Here is a 14,151-nt window from a genome sequence, read left to right on the forward strand (position 1 = left end):
ATCCCATATACCATCCCAAACAATTCTCCCTCACTCTTAGTCTGCATCTACACTTGGAAGAAAGGGCGTGATATCCAGCTTGTATAGATATAGCCACACTAGCTTGAGTTAGTGCACTAAAAATAGCAGTGTAACTGGGGTCGCATGGACAGTGCTGCTTGGGCTACCTGCCTAAGTACATATCCAGGGGGTCTGGGCAGGTACATAGTTAGGGCAGCTTGCCTGAGCCGCCACTTGTGCTACCCTAGCTATACGGCTATTTTTAGTGCACTAGCTCTGCTCGAGGTAGTGCGGGTATATGCTATTTTGACTTCGGAAATAAAGGCATTAACATTTTAGTATTGGTGACTTTTTCATTCTTGGAACAAGAATTTTCTTAAAGCTGCAATTTTTCAATCCTAAGAACTAAAATAACACTAGAAGCCTTAGTTCAGCTGAAACCTGACAGACATGGCAGAATAAGATTTAGTACAAGTAAAAATGTATTTTGTATAGATTACTTACATTCTTAACGTCATTTTCATGGTGAAAAATGTATTCGAACAATGCCTATCAGAAGAACAGTTGAGACATTATCATGTTTGAAGAAAAACATTAATACCTTATATAAGAAACACTTTAGGTTCTCAGAATGTAATAATGACCAATTACTACTCTAAAATAGCAAACACAGTTACACATAATTCTATTGAAACATTAAATGGACTTTGAGTTAGATAAGCAGAATCTACTGATATACTATGAATGTAAAAATAATTATCTCCTGGCAACATAGTACATGAAATTACCTGGATTGTCTATAATGTTTGGTTTTTAAAAATACATTTTTTTTAAAGTGTCTAATCTAGAAGTGAAAGTGACATTGTGGGGTTTCCTGTTTATAGTCTCTTTACTTATGGAAAGAGCTTGATCCTACAGAGACTTATGTACATGCTTAATTTTATGCACTGTAAGTAGTCTGGAAGTCAATGGAATTTAAGCATAGGCATATGTCTTAAGGACCAGGGCTCAAATTTGTTCAGTTCACGAGTGAAAAATGCCTCTTCTAAAGTTTGACACTTCATAGTCAACCATTCCGGAATCCGAAAATCCAGATTTCTTTTTTTCTCCATGTTTGCACATCATTAGTAAAAACATTCTGCATCTGAAACTTGGCAAACACGTCTAAGGATCCAGAAGAGAATGCATCTCAACCTCTACAGCTCTGTTGACTCTGCAGTACTACTAAATATAGATGTATTATGGTAAGAAAAATAAACAGTCAAGACTGAATATACAGAGGGAAAAGATTGTTTGAGGTGGGAAAAGTTCTGATTTTTTTTTTTTTACAAAGACATTTTTCTGACCTGAACTGCTTTTTCAAGTGAATTTATTGCTGGTGAAAGATATTAGGTTGACCATAATGGAGACTGAAGTCCTCTGTTTATTTACAGAACTGATAGCACAGGTAGTAACACTGCAAAGTCACCTATCGTGAAACCTGATATATTATTACTCAGGTACCAATCTGTCTTCTGATCTTATTTATTTAAAAAATATAATTTCCAAAAAATCATTTTTCTAAGTGCTGGATGCCAGCAGTGAACAGCTGTTAGTTATACTGTACACTTCAAACTTGGAGTTAAATAATTAAGTCTATGATCACAGACATCCAAAATGACACACAATGAAGCAGAGGTTTCAAAATTTAATTATCCCTTCATAACAAGACTTTTGGTGGAGGGTGATTTCCTCTACCAAAACTTTTTTTTTTATGACTGACTTCTAGAAAAATCAGTTTGGAAGAGGAAAAGGGGGATTTAAGTCCAGAATAAACAAGTTGGGTTTTTTATTTTGACACTAGGCATGTTCAAGAAAATTCTCACAAGTGTAAAAATAAATAGTTAACTTTTAAAAATGGCCATGACCAACATACAAAACACCTACTAATAGGAAATTTCCCAGGACTAAGCTCTTATTCATAATTTATTTTACAATAACCTCAGTGATGTTGAATGTTAAAGCCCTCAGCCTTGAAGTAACAGCAGCAGGGAAGGTTTTACAAATTCTAGATCTTAATCATTGCAGAAGAGGATACCATTTCTGTAAATTCAACTTAGTCAAATATAGAATATAGGTTTCCCTGGGAGGGGAAAAAATGCCCTGTTTGTCCAAAATATCAAGCCTTTTCAGAACCCCAAACTGAGAACTAACAGGGCCTTTCATGACATTTTTGCTAGCGTCCCTTCCCTTAGGACAAATTCTTAAATGATTAACCCTACGGAAATTAAAGAATTGCTAATGGATTGTCTTGGCCGATGGGAAAAGACTCAACCTCCTTCCTCCTTCTACGTTTGTCTAGAGAGAGATCTCTCTAAATCTAAAAGAAAACAAAGAATATATACAGAAACTCCATAGTATCTTCCAGTGCCCTGTCTTAGGGTTTTATCCCAAATGCTAGAGACTTATCAATATCAATTCTTTATCAACGAACAGCTAGCAGAAAAAAAGCCAAATTATTGGTGGCAATGAAGAAAATTCTGAATGTTACACATTCAGATGGGACAGTATGTGGTGTTACTGCAGAAGCATCCAAAGTTCCCAGTCTGGTTTGGGTCCAATTGTGCTAGAAACTGTTTATAATTTATCAGTTGGCAACTGGTTTGGACTTCCAAAAAAAAACCTTGCCAAGGCCCAGCAGAAGAGACAGCTAAGGAAATAAGTAGCTATTTTGACTCTCACATCATATTTAAGACACAAAACACAGTTAGGAATAAATGGTCAATATTAATCCTGGCAAAAATTTCATACTGGGATGCCACAAGTTTCTAAGGTACTAAGTAGTGAGGTGGCAAAATATGCAGATGACTATTTATTTATGTTCTTCAAGACTGTGAAGAACACTGAAACCTGACCAACCTAGGTGAACAGGAAAACCAATGGCAGATGAAAACAAGTTTGGATAAATGCAACACAAAGCACCCTGGAGGGAATAATTTGAACTACTCGCATCTTAGTGGGTTCTAAATTAATTGAAACAAATCAGAAAAAGATCTGGGTATCACCTAAAGAAAGCTCAATGTCATCTTCTGCTCAATATATAGCAGTGGTCAAAAAAAGGTAAATAAATTTAAGATGTATAAGATGAATACTGAAAATGCTATAATGTTATATAAATCAATAGTAAGCCATCCCGTGTAATACAGAGTTTGGTTCTAGTTAACCTATCAATAAATAAATAAAATGAAAGCAAAGAGGGGGTTCAGAAATGGGCAAAGAGAATGATTAGAGGTATGGGAAAAAAATCTTCTATAGAAAGGTGATTAAGAGCAAACACGATAAAGAGATATACAAATAATTAATGGTATAGAAAAGGTAGATAAGTCACTAATTACCTCCTCTCATAATACAAAACAAGGAAACATTCAATAAAAGTGAGAAGTAGCAAACATAAAACTGAAAAGTAAACATTTTCTTGTATGATTTGCCTGTGATATTGCCCCAAGATGATATTGAGGCCAAAAACGTAACAGGATTAAGTAAGATTGGACACGTATATGGATAAGAATATTTAGAATTACAATAGTAAATCTTTATTTAAAAATAAATTTTGAAAGGGATATAAATCCTCCTGCTTCAGGACATAAATCAACCTCTAAGTACTGGAAATTAGAAGGAACCTTTCCTTATATATAATTAAGGAATACTCTGTCTTCTATATGGTTTCTTGCATCTTACTCTGAAATCAGAGGGGTAGACGCGTTAGTCTGTATCCACAAAAACAACGAGGAGTCTGGTGGCACCTTAAAGACTAACAGATTTATTTGGGCATAAGCTTTTGTGGGTAAAAAACCCACTTCTTCAGATCCATGCATCTCATTGTTTCTTATGCTGATGTAACTGCTGCTGGCCACTTTTGGAGACAGGATACAGGATTAGATGGACCATATGATCTAGTATGGCCATTCGTGTGTTTTAAAACACATAGGAAGACATCATTCATGCCATGAAAAGTTTATAATTTAAAGTGAGTTTCACAAACAAAGGAGAGAAGGGGAAATATAGGGAGGGCAAGCATAAGATCACATAAGAATGGCTATACTGGGTCAGACCAAAGTGGCCAATGCCAGCTGCCCCAGAGGACTGAACAGAACAGGTAATCATTGAGTGAGCCATCCCCTGTTGCCCATTCCCAGCTTCTAGCAAACAGCGGCTAGGGACACCATGCCTGCACGTCCCAGCTAATTGCCATTGATGAACCTATTCTACATGAACTTATCTAGTTCTTTTTGAACCCTATTATAATCTTGGACTTCATAACATCCTCTGGCAAGGAGTTCTGCAGGTTGACTGTGCATTGTGTGAAAAAAATACTTCCTTTTGTTTGTTTTAAACCTGCTGCCTGTTAATTTCATTTGGTGACCCCTAGTTCTTATGTTCTGAGAAGGAGTAAATAACACTTCCTTATTTATTTTCTCCATACCAGTCATGATTTTATAGACCTCTCTCATATCCCCCTTTTAGTTGTCGCTTTCCAATCTGAAAAGTCCCAGTCTTATTAATCTCTCCTCATACAGAAGCCGTTCCATATCCCTAATAATTTTTGTTGCCCTTTTCTGAACCTTTTCCAATTCCAATAGATCTCTTTTGAGATGGGGCAACCACATCTGCACGCAGTATTCAAGATGTGGCGCATACCATGGATTTATATAGAGGCAATATGATATTTTCAATCTTTCTTAATGATGTTCAACATTCTGTTCAAACTCTTGCTCATGGCCCCTATGACAATTTTTCTTAAAATACTTTAGTAAAAAAACCCAATTATGCACATATATATGTCCAAATCATTATAATTTATTTATGTAGGTTTTTTTTCAGATTCAATAATAAAAATAATGTACAGTTCTCTATTCTTTACTGGACCCAAACAGAATAGAAACACACATAAGGTACTTTGCAGATTCTTGTCTTTTGGTTGCCTTTTAAAAAAAAGACTTGCTAGCTAGAAAGTCTGCTGCTGCGAAAAGTAATATTTGTATGGTTGTTAATATCACTTTTCATAGCAGACTTCCTAGCTAGCTGGGAGGCTGTGAAAAGTGATATTAACAACCATACAAATTTTCACAGCAGACTTACTCAGCCCTGGCAAGTCAGGGACAAATTAAGCCCTGGATGGGGATGTGGGTAGGGAGACAGTGGGGGCCAGCGGCAATGGGGTGGGGGCTGAGCCCAGCGTCCAGGGCTGGAACCTGCCACCGCGTGGTCAGAGCCCAGGACCAGAGGAGGCTGCGCGGGCCAGGGACAATGCTGGGGTTGATCCCAGAACTGGCACCTGCCGCCGTGTGGCTGGGGTCTGGGGCCAGAGCTCAAAGACTCATGACCGGAGCCTGCCACCCGCCGTCTCACACTGAAGCCTGAAATCCAAGCCTCACCACCCCCCTCCCCAGGAAGGTGGGAAACTCGTAGGCTGCATGCTTATCTGGTGTTTGTGGCTCCAGATGCGGGGAGGGCCCAACCCCTTCTGGTGGTCCAGGGGGAGAGATACTGCTTTGCGCCCCAGCCACTGCCCAGGAGACTGTGGCTGGAAGAAAAGCCCCTGGTGGCCACATGTGGCCATGGTGGCCGTATTTGATAACCACTTTTTTAGTTTATCAATTTGTTCCAAAACCTCCTCTAATGACACCTCAATCTAGTACAATTCCTCAGATTTGTCACCTAAAAAAATGGCTCAGGTTTGGGAATCTCCCTCACATCCTCAGCCATGAAGCCTGATGCAAAGAATTCATTTAATTTCTCTGCAATGGCCTTATCATCCTTGAGTGTTCCTTTAGCATCTTGATCATCCTGTGGCCCCACGGGTTGTTTAGCAGGCTTCCTGCTTCTGATGTACTTAAAAATTTTGTTGCTATTACTTTTTTAGTCTTTGGCTAGCTGTTCTTCAAATTCTTTTTTGGCCTTCCTAATTATATTTTTACACTTCATTTGCCAGAGTTTATGCTCCGTTCTATTTTCCTCACTAGGATTTAACTTTCACTTTTTAAAGGATGCCTTTTTGTCTCTCATTACTTCTTTTACTTTGTTGTTTAGCCATGATGACACTTTTTTGGCTATGTTTTTTAATTTGGAGTATACATTTAAGTTGAGCCTCTATTATGGTGTCTTTAAAAAGTTTCCATGCAGCTTGCAGGGATTTCACTTTTGGCACTGTATCTTTTAATTTCTGTTTAACTAACTTCCTCATTTTTGTGTATTCCCCCTTTCTGAAATTGAATGCTACAGTGTTGGGCTGCTGTGGCGTTTTCCCCACCACAGGGATATTAAATTTAATCATATTATGGTCACTATTACCAACCGGTCCAGCTATATTCACCTCTTGGACCAGATCCTATGCTCCACTTAGAACTAAATCAAGAATTGCCTCTCCTCTTATGGGTTCCAGAACTAGCTGCTCCAAGAAGCAGTCTTTTAAAGTGTCAAGAAATGTTATCTCTTCATCCCGTCCTGAGATGCTATGTACCCAGTCAATATGGGGATAGTTGAAATCCCCCATTATTATTGAGTTGTTTGGGTTTTTTTAAACCTCTCTAATCTCCCTGAGCATTTCACAGGCACTATCACCATCCTGGTCAGGTGGTTGATAATATATCCCTACTGCTATATTCTTATTATTAGAGCATGGAATTACTAACCATAAAGATTCTATGGTACAGTTTGATTCATTTAAGATTTTTACTTCACATGGTTACACAGGCTAGCTATGTGAACTTAAAACACCACCCTATACCGAAAACCCACCGACCGCTATGCCTACCTTCATGCCTCCAGCTTCCATCACGGACACACCACACTATCCATTGTCTACAGCCAAGTGCTGAGGTATAACCGCATTTGCTCCAACCCCTCAGAGACCAACACCTATAAGATCTTCACCAAGCATTCTCAAAATTACGATATCCGCATGAGGAAATAAGAAAACAAATCAACAGAGCCAAACATGTACCCAGAAGCGTCCTGCTGCAAGCCAAGCCCAAGAAAGAAACCAAGAGAACTCCACTGGCCATCACCTACAGTCCTCAGCTAAAACCTCTCCAATGCATCATAAGTGATCTACAACCCATCCTGGAAGCCTTGGGAGGCAGGCCAGTCCTCGCCCACAGACAACCTGCCAACCTTAAGCATATTCTCACCAGCAACCACACACCGCACCATAGTAGCTCTAACTCAGGAACCAATCCATGCAACAAACCTCGATGCCAACTCTGCCCACATATTTACACCAGTGACACCATCACAGGACCTAACCAGATCAGCCACACCATCACCGGTTCATTCACCTACACGTCTACCAATGTAATATACGCCATCATGTGCCAGCAATGCCCCTCTGCTATGTACATCGGCCAAACTAGACAATCCCTATGTAAAAGGATAAATGGACACAAGTCAGATATTAGGAATGGCAATATACAAAAACCTGTAGGAGAACACTTCAACCTCCCTGGACACACAATAGCAGATTTTAAGGTAGCCATCCTGCAGCAAAAAAACTTCAGGACCAGACTCCAAAAAGAAACTGCTGAGCTTCAGTTCATTTGCAAATTTGACACCATCAGCTCAGGATTAAACAAAGACTGTGAATGGCTAGCCAACTACAAAAGCAGTTTCTCCTCCCTTGGTGTTCACACCTCAACTGCTAGAAGAGGGCCTCATCCTCCCTGATTGAACTAACCTTGTTATCTCTAGACTGATTCTTGGCTGCATATTTATACCTGCCTCTGGAAATTTCCACCACATGCGTCTGATGAAGTGGGTATTCACCCACGAAAGTTTATGCTCCAATACATCTGTTAGTCTGTAAGGTGCCACAGACTTTGTCGCTTTTTAATGGTTATGAGATTTATCAACTCTTTGCATGTTGGAGAGGTGATAAATTAGAGTTTTTCAACTTTAAGCAACAATTCTTAATACAAAATGAAATGAGGATCTTAAAATTTCATCATACTTTGGCTTTAGTGTCAATTCTGTCTTCTCCTTAAAAAATACCCCTGCAAATCCATAAATCTGCACATTTTAACTCAAGTCTTACTTTCTATAAGAAATATAAATGTCAGATTACATTAACTTTCTAACATTGATAACTGCACTTGCTCCCTGTGGATGTGTCTAGTAAGATTCATTTGACTAAGCCTCTTCTGAGCTGAAAGTGATGATTCACTTCAGCTTTTGAAAAAATGCACATATTTTTTAAACAGCATCTCTCTTGAAAACTTAGCATGTGTTTGCATGCGTGGATGTGGATCACAAACTAAATATGAGTCAACAATGTAATGCTGTTGCAAAAAAAGCAAACATCATTCTAGAATGTACTAGCAGGAGTGTTGTAAGCAAGACACAAATAACTCTTCCATTCTACTCAGCACTGAGAAGGCCTCCACTAGAGTATTGTATCCGGTTCTGGATACCACACTTTAGGAAAGATGTGGACAAATTGGAGAAAGTCTAGAGGAGAACCAAAAAAATCATCAAAAGTCTAGAAAACATGACCTATAAGGAAAGACTAAAAAAACTGGGTTTGTATCTTCTGGAGAAGAGAAGACTGAAGGGGGACATAATAGTATTCAAGTATGTAAAAGGTTGTTATAAAGAGAAAGGTGATAAACTGTTCTCTTTGACCACTGCGGATAGGACAAGAAGTAATGGGTTTTAATTGCAGAAAGGAAGATTTAGATATTACGAAAAATTTTCCAACTGTAAGGGTAGTTAGTTAATCATTGAACAATTTACCTAGGCAGGTTGTAAAATCTCAGTCATTAGAAGTTTTTAAAAACAGGTTAGACAAACACCTGTTATGGTGGTCTAGACAATATTTAATCCTGCCTCAATGCAGGTATTGAAATGACCTACTGAAAACCCTTCCAATCCTGTATTTCCTACTCCTGGGAGAATTCTGCGCCACTGTGCATGTGCAGAATTTATGTCCCCTGCAGATTTCTTTTCTTCTCTGCAGATAAATGAGTTTCTGATAGGGGAAGCAAAGAGAAGCCACGAGCGGTCATGTGTCCCTTCCCAGAAGTATGTTTCAGGTGCCCAGGGCAGCCAGGTAAATCACTGTGGGCAGCAGGCAGGACTGGAGAAGACCTGGCTGGTGACTTCTACCGTGCACTGGGCTCAGCTGCTAGTCCTGACCGGGCTGAGGAGGACGGGACTGTGTCAGACCCACCCCCAGATTTCTCCCCTGGCTGTAGGAAGCTCTGCAAACTTTCCCCTCCCCCGTGCTTCTTGCACCCATCGCTCCTCAGCTGCTTCCCCATCTGCCCAACCTCTTTGCATTCAGACCCCCTCATATCCTCCCCTTTGCACCCAGAACCCCTCCTGATGAGCCCCACTCCTCCTGCAACTGGACCACCCCAATGAGCCACCCGTACCTGGATCCCCACCCTACCGAGCCCCACTTCCCCAGCATCTGGACCCCACACACTGACACCCTCTTCCAGGCACTATCCCCCCCCCCACCCAGATGCCCCCCCCCCCGAGTCTCCAACTACCTTCACCTGGACCCCCCTGCAGAGTCCCATTACTGTTGCACCCAGAACCCTCCAATGAGCCCCTGTGCACCCAGATCCCCTACTGAGCCATCTGCACCCAGATTGCCCCCAAAAGAACCCTCTCAACCCACACCTGGATCCCCCCCTTAATAAGTCCCTCCAGACTTGGATCCTGCCTTGCTGAGCCTGCCTGCCCACACCTGGTGCACCTGGCATGGAGTGGAAGGGCCCTGGGGTGTTTCTGGGGCAGGCCCAGTCCTTGCGCTGTGACAGGGTTGGGTGCAGCTCACCATTGAGTCTGATCTCCCACCTTTGTGCAGCCAGTGGCCTGTGCTCCCCACTGCAATAAAATTTGCAGAATTTTAAGATACTGAGTGCAGAATTTTTAATTTTTTGGTGCAGAATGCCCTTAGGAGTAAACATTTCTATGATTCTATGGCATATTATTACTGCAATTGAAGGTGTCAATCTGGAATGTGAGTATGCAAGCAACTTAACTATCCATCTGCATGCAGAGTTTCCAAATCTGCATTTAGTTGCAGCAAACACACATTTGCATACAGAACACCCATCTGATTGATTAAAAAATTTGTCAAATCATTTTAATTAAGTTTTTGTTTAAGTGTCTTAAAGCTTAGAAGAAAAGGGGATTCAGAGTTCAGGAGAAATCCTCACCTATCTAGGCTTCAGGAATACCCCACATATTCCCATTTAAGACATTTACAAAGATAGGGTTTGTTTTTGTATAACAATGTACAAATAAGTGTGTATTAATTACAGTCCTAGATAGGCTGACTGCCATTAACAGATTTAAAGGCAGATGTGCAATGCTCACCATTGCACATCTCAAAAAAAGGACTTCCACCTCTAGGTCACTAGTCAAATACAGCTCAGGTCAGAAGAGAATCAGCCCATCTGATAGCCTTTCAGTGGCCTATGCGAAGTGAACTGTGGGGATCAGTCCACTTCCTTGTGGGCAGGTATCCACATAAAGACACCACCAACACAACTGGCACTCTTGTAGAGAGACTCAGTTGAGAGGTCACCCAATGATAAAATATGAAACAAAATCATCTTTGCATTCCCTTCAGGTGAGGATTGAGTTGAATTTGTGAGGGAAGGCACACTGATATACTTGTTCTGTTGGTAGAGGACTTCAGTTTCTCTGGCTATCAATCATGAGAAATAAACTGACAAAAAAAAATTATGAGCACTAACACTAGTGGAAAAATAGATCTAATATAAAAAAGGGAAGTAAGTCATGGCTTGAAAGCAAAGGAAACAATCCAAACACTTTAAATCTTTTTTTAGATTAACAGTGAAGACTTTTATTCATACTCCCAATTCATCCACAAATTTCTCTGCTTAGAGGCTGAACAAGATATTGTATTGCCTTTTGTCCATCTTGCATGATGGTTCAAGATCCATTAAACCATTAAATAACATTAGCTGATGTAATATTTCTTGAAAGTAACTGCATGTTCTACCACCATAACATAATAATGGCTTATGTATGTTCAATGCCTCCTTTTAAACTTTGATTTAGTATTACCTCTTCACAAATGTTTTCCAGTCTGGGTCAGACTGCTAATATTTGTGGACCTAGCATAAATACACCTTAAAATAATGTCAGTTCTGTAAACTGAAAAAATGTTACGTTTTCTCAGTTTAAGATTACAAGTTTAAGGAATGTAATGTCTTCTTTATAATAGCACAGAATGGATATGTGGACTGTAATTATTCCCATTTATTTCTTTTCAAAGGGGGTTTATTAGAATAAATGGCATTATAAAAATATACTGAGGGTACATGCACACCTATGGTCTCAGATTCTGGACTGTCTATTTTGAGTCTGGCAACCTATGTGGAAGATACATTGGCCTTACTATGTTAGGCTGCTGCCCATATACAACCTTCTGCAGTTAGGAGTTATGCAGCTTGGATCAGGAGGGAGGGAATGAGCTTATGTAAATGAATTGCTGATATCCTGTACTGGACCCATCCATCTCCCCTTACTGGGGCTGAACAGCATGTTGGAGTTTCTTAATCTTAGATCTTGAAAGGGAAGGAGAGAGAGCCAAGAAGAATATACTGGTGAGAGGTCTTCCAGCTCCATCCATTGGGGCATAATAGGGGAAAGACCTAATGTTTTCTTGAAGTCCTTAGGATCCTCCCTCTTATGACTGCAATTTCTTCAGACATGATTGGTTGGAGACAAGGCCGGCTCTAGGTTTTTTGCCGCCCCAAGCAAAAAAAAAAATTTGGCTGCCCCCGCACCCGCCCTGCTGCCCCAGCTCTGGGCTCTCCCTCCCTACCTGCACCCCCCTGCTGCACCAGCCCTGGGCTCTCCCCACACCCGCACCTCCCTGCTGCCCCAGCCCTGGGCTCTCCCCGACCCACACAACCCTGCCACACCAGCCCTGGGCACCCCCCCCCACACCCCATGCTGCCCCAGCTCTGGGCTCCCCCCTTCTCCTCCACTAGTGCCCCCCCACACACATCCCCTGCTGCCCCAGCTCTGGGCTCTTCCCTGCCCCCCCACCTGCACCCTCCTTCCACCCCAGCCCTGGGTCACTGGTAACTTGCTCCCAGGGAGGGTCATTCAGCAGGAATTTTGGATGTGCACAGAACACAGACAGGATTGGTTCCCATATTGTTACAGAACTGCAGTAAAGCGGAACAATTTTCAGCTTGTGTGATTGGAGGCTATCTGGATGCATATTATAAGACTGTCCTCCATAAATCAGGAAAAGTTGAGGTGCCTTTATTATTCTTTTGTACCACTCTTTGTTTCTATGGGGAATTTGCCAATGCAATATCACTGTCTTCCTTTTAAACAAATAAAACTTAAAAAAAAAAGGCAATGGCTGTTGAAAATAGCAATTCCAGTCCTAAAAACCACTGGGAAGCATTTCTTGCTCAATTTTATCCTACTTTTTCTACAGCAAATTACAGTGGATCAGTATATTTGATTTGGGAGAAATGAAGTAACAGCTGCCCAAACTGAGCTTGAGCACTCCTGAATTTTGAGGTATTCAAATCTGGAAGGCAGGTGCTAGATTCCCTTTCTGAATATTAGCTACATCTGGAAAGGAAAAGTCAATTTCTGCTTCCATGGCTCAGAAGTGGAAATCCTCCTACGTGCCTGGTACTGTATCTAAAGCTGACCAGGTCCAGAGTCTCCCCTCCCTTACTTTTCATTTTAAATTCTAGTGGGATCCACATACCTCCCTTGCTAGGCTTCAGATAGAGAGGGGCACTGTCCATTTAGTCCACCCAATTCCTCCTTTGGGGGCTTGAAGGTGAGGTCACACCAGTATCCCTAATCCAGTCTGGGGATGTCTTCTGAAGGGGATATCTGGGCCAAAGCCTTCTACTCCTTGGGCACACTTGTTCCCTATTCACAGTGCCACCGTGCTCTAGCAGTAAGCTCTCCATTCACAGCAAGCTGCAGCATGAGCTTTCAGCTACCATACTCCCTCCCTCCTCCCTTTCCTGTTGATAGCAGCCAACGGAATGCTGGGAAATGTAGCTCTTTCCCTGCTCCAGGGCTTGCTCGATACGCAGGGAGCTAACCAAGGAACTACAGCTCCCAGGGCCCCCTGTTGGTTCTCAGCTCCCAGGCTGGATCTGTGCCAGCTGCCGCCCCTGTAAATGGGCTGCCCCAAGCAGCTGCTTGCTTTGCTGGTGCCTAGAGCCGCCCCTGGTTGGAGAAACAGGTGAGGCTTTAGTTTGAACGCCTTTGCTACTTTTCCCAATGGACACAAAGGTGTCAGAGTACATTTGTTTCCAAGTACAATGTCTGTGCTCATACAGAGGGATTCTTAAAAAAAAAAAAAAAAAAAAAAAAAAAAAAAAAAGCCTTCCCCCATCTAAAGGAGGTGGGGGAAAATAGCTGATCCCATATTAATACAATTGAGGTTCCAAATACTGCTGCTGGACACTTCATTTCTGCATTTATAAGACAGATCTATTGCCCAAATGCCAATTTACGACAGTATTGGGGATTTGAGGATTGTTAGCATTGAGAAATACCTAATGCAATGTGTTATGACTCCTAACAAGCGAGCACTTCCTTCTCTGAGTAGCGAGCAGCCTCCTCAGCTGCCGGACCTTGAACGACTGTGGCACCCCCATAGTCCAGCAGCTGCGGAGGAAATATTAGGCTGGAAAGGGTCCTAAAAATCTAGAAGAAGAGAGACTAACAGTAAATTAACATTGAAGTGATATTAAATATAGCAGAATATTGACCAAAATAGTCACATACCTTTGCTAACTTTGGTTTTTGAGCATATTTTGCTAAATTCAATCTAGACAGGTTTATGAAAGGACCTTCAGGATTTGTGAGCATAGAGGCCTGAAAAAAAGTGTTAAACAGAATTAACCCATTACACTATACAAATACATTTCAAATATCAGATGAAAAAAACCTTCAATGGAAAAAAAATGTAAATTATAACTGCAGTAGAGTATGTGATTTAAAAAAAAGGCTTTTTTTTTTTTTTGCAGAGACTTGGGAAGAACTGCTTATATGCATATATAGCAGGAGTTCAACAATACTTTTTTCCTACAAAAAAACCCTAGTTTGCATTAGGTCTTCAATCCAGAAACACTACTGGCGATT

The 14,151-nt window shown here is 41.1% G+C and overlaps 1 protein-coding gene across 8 annotated transcripts in view; it reads right to left on the reverse strand.

Annotated features, from left to right (window-relative positions):
- TTC8 (tetratricopeptide repeat domain 8) overlaps window positions 1-14,151 on the reverse strand; it is a 92,166-nt gene that overhangs the window by 24,148 nt on the left and 53,867 nt on the right. For all 8 annotated transcript variants that reach the window (XM_045015117.1, XM_045015116.1, XM_045015119.1 and 5 more), the window contains 2 exons: window positions 13,795-13,884; window positions 505-549 (listed from right to left, as the gene is read on the reverse strand). In XM_045015117.1, the coding sequence (XP_044871052.1) occupies window positions 505-549; window positions 13,795-13,884 (135 nt within the window). The remainder of the gene's footprint in view (window positions 1-504; window positions 550-13,794; window positions 13,885-14,151) is intronic.

This window comes from Mauremys mutica, chromosome 4 (genome assembly GCF_020497125.1).
Source record: "Mauremys mutica isolate MM-2020 ecotype Southern chromosome 4, ASM2049712v1, whole genome shotgun sequence".
NCBI classification, from domain to species: domain Eukaryota; kingdom Metazoa; phylum Chordata; order Testudines; family Geoemydidae; genus Mauremys; species Mauremys mutica.